The following is a 10,198-nucleotide window of genomic DNA, read 5'->3' on the forward strand; positions in this document are numbered from 1 at the left end:
ACTTCAGAGAAGAAGAATTTTGAATTAAAAAAAAAAAAATATGGCTGCCAAATCATGTGACCAAAATTTTGTATTTGTAGACTATTTTATCCCGAGATGACCTTCAAATTTTTTCATACTGATCATATGTGGTGTTCTACATATGCAATTATAACGTCATAACGAAGGCACCTATGACATCATTAAAAAAATCACACATTCCCCATGAGGAGTACTTGCGATATGCCAAGTTTCAATTTTTTCCTTCGTGCGGTTTCAGAGATACGGAGGTCCAAAGTTTTTTCCATTTTACCAATATGCAGGTAAATTTTTACCAATATTTTTCACCAATTTTACAAATATTTTACCAAGGATCACAAAAGGCTGCCACACCGCATGGCGTATGACGTCATACTTATCATTGAAACATTCCACATGAGAAGTTGCAGCAATGTTGAAAATGTGGTCTCAATCCGACAAGCGGTTGCGGAGAAAAACACGAAAGTTCTGTGTGGACAAACAAACAGACAAACAAACAAACGGACCCAAATGCAATACCCTCTCCGAATCCTTTGGCGAGGATAACGAGGTGGAAGTGCGGATTTGATTGAGTCTCTTCAAAGCAATCGCAGGTGATTTACATTTGGTAAAATTGTATTTTCACCTTTTGGAAGGAGAAACCTGATCATCTCTTGGATACTTGAGTGGAAATTTCAAAAGCAAGTTATTTGTCTACAACCTCCTCCCGACAGCACAAACTTTCTGCTAATTGGGTAATTGTCAGGCCAAAAGCATTACTAGCTCCTTTGAGTCACACCAGCATGAAGGCCAAGCCCATCTGAGGAGCTCATGGACCTAGTGTTTAAGGATGCTCCTGGGTGGGGGTTAAATATGCCATTGGTGTAGAGAAAGGGAGATGGAAGATGAAAAGTGAAAACAATGGAGCAAGGAAACATACAGGAGTCCAGGCAGATAAATAAATAAGGAGACAATTAAGAGGACTGGAAGGAAGTGGGTTTGAGGGTCTTTAAAGATGAGGAATGAGGAATATTGAAGGGCACTGCACAGAACTTCATACAGTGAAGAAAGAAATGAGGAAAACTGATCTTTCATATGAAGATGATGACGTATGGTCATTTCTCATACCAACCTGTTTGACTCTATCTCTGTGCTCTGCCTCCGTATGGATTATTTCTCTCCTCACAGGGTATCCGAGGACTTTGTTCATCTTCAAGACCTTCGGACACAGACACCCCGTGGATCAGCACATTTCAATGCCGTCTTCTCACATCATCTGCGTAGACCACTCTGGCCAAGTATGGTGAAACATGGATGTCAGATGGCAAGATGGCAGGATATGTGGCTGGTTAGGACAACACAGCAGACATAATCAGTTCAAAGCCACAGAGAGGATCTTGGAGAAGGTTATACAAATTGTCAAGGTCACGTGCTTGGGTCAAGCCAATACTAAAGTATAGAACTGAGGACTCGTGCATGTTACGTGTCCTGAGGATTCTCCAGAAGGGCACGAAGAATGAAGTGGTTTTGCGAAATGATATGTAAATAACAAACCGTCAGAGAAATATGAAAATAATACAGCAGAGTGAATATATATATATATATATATATATATATATATATATATATATATATATATATATATATATATATATATATATATATATATATATATATATATATATATATATATGACAGCATACAAGATGACCCCAAAGACAGCAGACAAAGCTCACAGAGTCAGAAGTAAGCTTTGATTGGCAGAGAATTGAGCCAGACGAGAGTTTAAGAGAATCCGTTCTAATGCAGGTGAGTCTATAATCCAGATCAGATGCCAAAACCACAGCCTTAATCCAAGCAGATCTTCCTGCAGCAAATTCCCTCTGATGCCCATTCAACAATCAGGATATAATTCACCACTGGGAAGCTTTTCCCATCTCGGGTAAGAGTGTGGGAGAACAGAATGCACGGAGAGAGCCTGAGTGAATGAAGGCGACGAAGGAGACGCATTCATCATGAACTCTTTCAGCAGAATCGATGAAAAATAATTGTTCATTGTATATTGGGATAAGGGAAAGCGTGCCGATGAAGGAATAGCCTAAAGAGAGAGAGAGAGAATGCATTAATATTAATGTAAACATGTGTCTGAAGACTGAAGCAGAGGGATGCATTGACAGCCTCTGTATTTATTTATGTATTTCAATTTGTGTGACACCATTTGCCAATATAGATAGCGATACCAGGGGTTGTGAGGGACTGGGATGATGGTTGGGAGAGAGAGGTGCAGTTGTGAGGTTCGAGACAGAGTGATGCATGGATGGAATGGTGGAGGGCTTTTTTTTTTAACTTTTTTTTTTTATTTTACAGCAGGGATGCTTCTTACGAGTGTGGGCCAACAATATGCAGGAGGGAGGAAAGAGAGGGGGGCAGGGAGGAACAGACACCAGAAAATATATGTTGCCCATATTTGCAGGCAAGGGATGGAAGGAATTTATGTGGCATTGCTTGATTGTGCCTGACTGGCCGTTTCTCTCCTGAATTCCTAATGCCTCCGACGCCGGTGGAGCTGCTGCCTTGCATTCAAACCGTGAAGGATAAGGAAATCTGAAATCGTCAGAAAAGGAAGACAATTACCTATGCCTGCTGAGATGCCAAACGAAGTGCGGCTCCGATGCAATGCGAAAGGTGCTGACTGTGAAAGGTCTGGTGAGGACTTGTATTTCCTGCAGGTCCACCACAATTTCAAACATGCCTTTCTTCAGCACATTGAACTAATTATTCAATTTGTCAATGCTTTGATTGAATGGAATGATAATGACAACCTAGGAGCGTCGTCGGGGACTGTTCAATGGGACGTATCTTCTCGGAGTCATCATTAGCATTGAATCAACATTTTTTGTGACAGCTCACATATTCACAACATGTGACCGCATGGCCCGTGGCAAACTTTCCCCACAAAATGGTCTTGCACTCAATGCCCGTCATGTCTCTTATGCATGAAGACAACTGCAGCCAATTACTCCCACCGCACTAACCACGACTGTTTTGCAACACACACACACACACACACACACACACACACACACACACACACACACACACACACACACACACACACACACACACACACACACACACACACACACACCTATACATACCTGCCCATATGGAATTTGATCACAAAAGGCAAGTGGCCACAAATCACAGGTTATTCAGTGCTTAGCATGCATTTAGAATGAAATACAATCCAAAGTTAAATTAAATAGGCTTATTAATGGGTTGCGTGCTGGTGCAGCAGGGAGAGGTGAATGTCAGTGCAGCAGGGAGATGTTATCCCAAGTGGCAATCAGACTCACCAGCAGTGTTCACACCCACGCGGTCCATTCACCGCTCGGCTCATCATGATCAGTCCTGCACCAGAGTCCAGAGGCAGCCGTGCTGACATGAGCTCGCCCTCCCAAGGTGTCTGCACAGAGGAACGCGTTCGTGCTTTTTAGAGCAGGCTGACCGCGGCAGTGCGTGACCATCAATCAACCTCGACATCGGGGAAACACAGCCGCAAGGACAAGCGTAGCTCTCGCAAGAAGGCAGAAAAAGGGATAAAGCATATGAGTGAATACAAATGTGTAGGAAAAGGAATGGGGTCCAAATGCTTCCTTGGGGTCGCCCTTCCCGGTAATTACTGCCTGCGCAGGGTCAAATAAATATATTATTAACATAAAGCCATGCATTAAGATTTCGAATTTAAAAAAAACGAAAAAGAAAAGATTCTGGCATTCACAAAAGGGCTAATCAATGTTTGTTCGTTTGTTTGTTTAATCTGATCCGCTATTGGCACGGAGCATTGTACGTGAAGAATACCTTTTGTTATGCTTCAATGCCAATGATGATGCGTCAGTAACCAACATACACAATATGTAACCATTCCGTATGAAGTAACATACCCAATGGCTAAACAATGGCAGTTATCTCATTAACCTGCTCCTGCATTTGGATAGCCAAGCAAACTTGGCCCTCACTTTGACTCGACATGAAACATTGAATGAGCCCATGGTGTGTGTGTGCGTGTGTGTGTGTGTGTGTGTGTGTGTGTGTGTGTGTGTGTGTGTGTGTGTGTGTGTGTGTGTGTGTGTGTGTGTGTCATTTATAATTTCATTCACTTATAATATGAATGAAATAATTTATGAATACATTTTACATTAATTTTAAATTTCAATTATAAATGTACACACACACACACACACACACACACACACACACACACACACACACACACACACACACACACACACACACACACACACACACACACACACACACACCGGGTTCAACCGGTTGCCTGGCTCAAATGCTGGTGAGCTGCATCAAAGCGGTCGCAGTGGCTGACTGATTGTGTTGTCCTGGGCCGGATCACATGTCTGTCCACCACGATACCGTAACAAGTGGGACTACCAAGCCAGTAGCTGTGCCACACTTCTTCGGTGCTGTACATCTGATCTCAATTAAAGACTGAGTGGAGTTGTTTGGCATGTGTCATGGCTTCATTATGAGCACTGATCACCCGTATACAAGTTGTCCTTTAACGGACATGCCCAATTGCAATCGCGATTCAGAACCACCCAAATTCACCTGGAGACAAAGTGGTTTTATAATGGAACAAGTCTGAAGACGACGATGGTTCACGAGCGGTATTTGACGATGTAGATTGTCTCAGAAGTCAAGGATGAGACAATGTGATAATGTTTGACCAAGTTATAGAACTTTTGTTCGGTTTCGTTCAACAACTTAAAAAATTTGACCTTTGCATAACCTTTAAAGGTCATAAAACAATGTTGTGAACATTAAAATAAGGAAACAGGATACGTGCTATAGCTTATTGGAGTTAGTTCGTCGAAGAAGGTCGAAAACCCGGTTTGATTCCCACAACTTTGAAAATTTGAACTTTGTGAACTTTAAAGGTCAAAGGTCAAGGATTATGACCTTTGGTGCAAAACTTCCTCTGGAACATTCCAGGAACAATATAACGTCATATATGCTATATGGCATTTCGCACTCCTCGGATTATCCATACTTTGATGAAATCAGCGTAAAAACAAACTTGAAGGGGGCGCCACTGGCAAGGTGTTCAAGATAGAGCAAAATGGTTTCAAGACTTTAAGTGGGGAATGACCTCAAGATTATGCATAAAAAAATATTGTCATCCTAGCTCTCAAAGTTTGGGTGGTCGTATGATTTTTATGTCAAAATTCGCAATTTTCTAAGTTCGTGACCTTGACCTTGGGACGAAAATGAAAAAAAAAAATCGAGCTCCGTGGGGCTATGCAGGTGCCATTGGGCTAACCAAACACCGAAACCCCTGCCAGATTGGACAAACCCCTCGGCGAAGATGGATTTTTATTTCAAAATTCGCAATTTTCTAAGTTCGTGACCTTGTGACCTTGACCTTGGGAGGAAAATGAAAAATCGAGCTCCGTGGGGCAGGTGCCATTGGGCTAACCAAATATCGAAACCCCTGCCAGATTCGACAAACCCCCTAGGAGAAGATGCAAATTGAAATTGGCTTCCCCCGAAAAACACAATTCGCAATTTTCTAAGTTCGTAACCTTGTGACCTTGACCTTGGGACGAAAATGAAAAATCGAGCTCCGTGGGGCTATGCAGGTGCCATTGGGCCAACCAAATACCAAAAAACCCCTGCCAGATTCGACAAACCCTTTGGAGAAGATCATTTTATGTCAAAATTCGCAATTTTCTAAGTTCGTGACCTTGTGACCTTGACCTTGGGACGAAAATGAAAAAAAAAATCGAGCTCCGTGGGGCTATGCAGGTGCCATTGGGCTAACCAAATACCAAAACCCCTGTCAGATTCGACAAACCCCCTAGGAGAAGATGCAAATTGAAATCGGCTACCCCATGAAAAACATGTTTTTTTGGGCGTGGCTCCACCCATAATGGGCGCACCATTCCCATTCTCAGGAAAACACAACGAGATCATGATATAATCTCCCACCAAAATTTTATCAGGATCGGAACAAAACCCACAGAGCTATGCTTGGGACAGACAGACAGACAGATAGACATACAGTCAGACAGATATACAGACATACAGACACACAACAATAACGAATATAGTAGTCACATATTTTTCGTGAAAATATTTTTTCGTGAACCAATTGGAGAACACAGGGGCAGGAATACAGAGAGAAGCAAATGATCATGAACAATAAGCACTACTTCGTGTATATGCATCCACAGATAAACAAACAAACGGGAATCTTAATTATCTATGCCTTAAGGCCTCAGTAATACTGTTGTGGGCCGGGCGTCGGCAACGAGCTCGACCGCTAGATGGAGCCGAAGAGTCGACTCCACCGATCACCCAGAATTTAGATCGTACTTCTTCGGAAAAGTGCGAAGAATACGGGTCCCTTATCAGACCGTGAAGCGTCAGTATTTCTACCACGTGGTACAGGGTTATTTGCCAATTTTCAAAATACCTAGATATCCACGTGGCGATTTACTGAGTCTCCACACCCTCGACAGCACCCATACGGAACGAGCCGCTAGCATACTCAAACAGTGTGTGACCCGAGCGGATGGTCACCGAGATCAGTCGGTCCAAAGGTCCCCTTATGGGGGCACAATGGCCTGGCTAATTTTCCAACACGCAGCACTCTAAGCCAATGGAGGAACGGACACGAACGAGCTGATACCTTTCACAAATGGGGATATTTATTAAACAATAGGGAAATGAGGGGAGCACATAAGGGCAGAGTTATCCGAATAGTGATAAGCACGTATGTACAGCAAGGCACTTAACAATTCATTCCTGAGCAGACTGGCGACACACACACACACACACACACACACACACACACACACACACACACACACACACACACACACACACACACACACACATACACACACACACACACACACACACACACACACACACACCGGACCCAAAGTGGTCTTTATTAAGGCCTGCAGCTCGGATGGAAAGGATGAGCTGAAGACCAGATTCTGCCTTGGACCTGTCCACCTCGTGTGGTCTTCGAGCTGTTTGAACCGGGCACCAGCGAGGGCGAGCTGAATCTAGCCACCGGCGAGCCGCGATCAGCCTCCCGAGCTCCGGCAGATCCTCTCACACTCCAGAACACATGCTGGTGAAGACGAGACACCGATCCTTCACAATCCACTCGAGTTGATTCAACCGAAGAACCACCGACCACCTTCCGTGCTCTCCGCACAACCACCAACCAACTTCCGTGCTCTCCGCTCCCTTTTTATCATCTTGGGCGCTGCTCGCTCAGGCGTAGCCCGTTTGCCGTCGGTGGGGGCTGTCGCATTCCATCTCTTGGAGTCCCCAGTGAATCGAAGGGTGGGGCTTGACCTTTCTCCTACTCCGCACGCCGCCAAGCGAACTGTGGTGGGGGATGTCGCATTCCATTTCTTGGGGCGCAGCCAAGTGATTCGATTTGTGTCTATATTAGGGAATTAAATTCAGTTCGTGAATGCAATCTGAACACACCCGCATTTCAGCGAGCACACGGAGAATGCCGGGAGCAGAGGGTTTTAGTTGGTGTTGTTGTTATCGTTGGTGCTGTTGTCATCGTTGCTGGTGTAAAAATAAAAAAAGGAAAACCTGACTAGCAAAATAACTCCACAGTGCAGGAACATTTAATTGCCCATTAGACAAGGGAAAAGGGGGCTATCTATCCACATTTACTTATCGATATAACTGAGCTATAGGACCTGTATGTTGAGTGCAGTAAACTTCCAAATCCGTAACAATACCACTGCTGAGAGACAATAGAGAGTGACAGACAGGACAGAAAATACCCCAGCTGTGCCTGGCAGGACACAGCTTGACCTCCTGGTGGAGGCACGAGCAGGCAAAAAGAAAAATTCCGTGCTGTAGTCTGATCCCGGGCACGAGAAAGAGAGTGGGCTCAGTTGGCTCAATGTGCATGGTGGAGACCGCAACTCTCCTGCAGGTTCTAGTGAGGTTCCTGACATCTGCTCGTCAGTAAGAAGAGCTCGTCGGCAACTCTGAGGTAGCTCTCCCAGCTGGCAGCTTGCGTTCAAGGTGTTAATGAGTTCTGGACCCAATAAGTGTCAAAACTTCTTGTAAAATTCAGTTGTAAGTCCATCCAAACCAAGTACTTTCCCAATGGCGAGGCCGTGCAGGGCAGTGCCAAGTTCATCCAAGGTGATGGGTCTTTACAGTTGGGAACGCCCATCTTCACACAACACTGGCAGGCCTACAGAGATTGAGGTGACACTGACAGGATTTATTTGTTCCATTGAATATATTTTCAAAAAGTATTCCTTCACGAAAAGTTTGATTTCTGATTGTGTGAAGGTAATGGATGAATCTGCTAATCGCAGCTGAGAAAGCTGTTTACTGGGAAGACGTTTCTGTAAGGAAAAGAAGTACTTGGTTGGTACGTCTGCCTCATTCAGGTGTCGCACCCTCATCCGAACTAAGGCACCACGTGCATTCCTCTCGGTTATTTCCTTTAACAAGGACCGTTTCTCAGTTAAGGTTTTTTGTATGTTACTATTATTTTGTCCGATGACCCGTTGGAGTTGTAAAATCTCGAACTGTAATATTTTCTTTACTTCATGGTCAGCCCTTGTTGAGAAAAAACGATACTGTTGACCGAACCCTTTAATTTGGGTTTTTACTAAATCCCACCATATCAACGGGTTAACGGAACAGCTTAGCATCTGTTCTAGGAGAGCCGTCCAGAAGGATTCAAAGGCCTGAATGAAGTTGAGGTTTTCTAGTAAACTGTTATTGAATTTCCAGTGAGAGCTCCCTGGACATGGTTTAGAGTTGAATAAAGACACGAGCTGGGGAATGGTCGGAGAAACCAGAAGGCACGATATCGGATTTATAAACTCCATGTAATAAATGAGAATTTACATCGATGCGATCAAGTCTCACAAGTGAGATGTGGTTGTTTAAACAAGGACACCATGTATAAGACCGATCATAAGGGTGCTGCATGCACCAAATATCATGGAGATTATATTTCACAATGATGTTTGCAAAAAGTTTTGCGGTACATGGTTGGGGTTCCGGCCCGTTCCGGTCAAATGAAGCATTAACAGTTCAGTTAAAATCGCCACCAATAATTAGACAAGTCTGCAAATCCAGTGTTTGCAGGAATTTTCTCAGTTCGGCAAAAAAAGGAGATCCGCTCGTCATTTTTGCTTGGAGCGTACACATTGAGAATTGTGAACTTGACCTGATCGATAGAGAAAGTCACGGAGGCAAGGTGTCCATCAATAATACTCATAAATTTAAGGCAGGACGGATGGAAAAGTTTCCCTAAGACAAACATGATGCCTGCCCTCGACGTAGAGTTGTTACTGAAGAAACATTCCTTGTCCATAAATAGTCGCCACTGAGCCTGAACAGATCGGACAGCATGGGTCTCTTGTAACAAAGCTTTGTCAAGACCGTTGACCTCTACCAGCTGTTTAATTTGGATCTTGCGGAGCGGACTCCCACCACCATTAACATTTATTGTTCCGATCTTGAAACTGGCCATGAGGAAAATAATAGCTTCTCAGAATAAGATCAGAAGTGGGATAATGGATTAGAATCCCTTTTCACCTTGGCAATCAGTTTTTGTAAGTGGTGACAGTGTCTGGTGGAAACCGAATAAGTCAGGCTTACGTACGATAGCCTAAGCACACTCAAGGAAGAATCTGGAAAGTATTCCGTCAGGTTTATATTGCGTTTCCAGTATGTATTTTGTAAGAAGAGTCTTATTTGTTGAAGGGGGGGGGGTAGGACCTTGACTGGTCGGCTTCTCCACAGTTTCCACCTGACTGTTCCTGACTGTTCCTGTTTGCTTCCTCCAGTTCAGATTCGTCAGAGTCGGTTTTAGTTTCCGAGTCACACAAGCTTGTACTGTCCTGCATATCGATACCATGGTCAGTATTGATACACGGATCTGTACGGGTTACCATGTCTATGTGCTCTTCCATTGTGGGAACATCTCCTGGTGAAGTAACGGAGATAATCGGGGGATTTGATGAAACGGAAACACCATCAGTGGATGTAGCCATATCGCTTCCCTCAACAGTCACGGTGTTATCGACCTCCAACGGCGTGGAGGTATACAGTACTTTGGGGGTCTCTCGTAAAACATCCCTTTTAACATTTCCTGCGTTTCCAGCTT

General features: G+C 44.0%; 1 protein-coding gene across 7 annotated transcripts in view; it reads right to left on the reverse strand.

Moving 5' to 3' along the window:
* The window catches only part of LOC147011933 (trinucleotide repeat-containing gene 6C protein-like), a 356,840-nt gene extending 353,401 nt beyond the window's left edge, over positions 1-3,439 (reverse strand). For 2 of the 7 annotated variants that reach the window (XM_085857647.1, XM_085857645.1), the window contains exons 1-2: positions 3,354-3,436; positions 1,130-1,216 (exon numbers count right to left, since the gene is read on the reverse strand). In XM_085857647.1, coding sequence (XP_085713773.1) covers positions 1,130-1,207 — 78 coding nt within the window. In that variant the 5' untranslated portion in view covers positions 1,208-1,216; positions 3,354-3,436. Of the gene's footprint in view, positions 1-1,129; positions 1,217-3,353 lie in introns of all 7 variants that reach the window. The other 5 variants (XM_085857643.1, XM_085857641.1, XM_085857642.1 and 2 more) reach the window with 5 other exon arrangements.
* Between the last annotated feature and the right edge of the window lie 6,759 nt (positions 3,440-10,198).

The sequence above is a fragment of the Eptatretus burgeri genome, chromosome 15, assembly GCF_056783735.1.
Source record: "Eptatretus burgeri isolate ZD-2024b chromosome 15, Ebu_testis_v1, whole genome shotgun sequence".
Taxonomy (NCBI): Eukaryota; Metazoa; Chordata; class Myxini; order Myxiniformes; family Myxinidae; genus Eptatretus; species Eptatretus burgeri.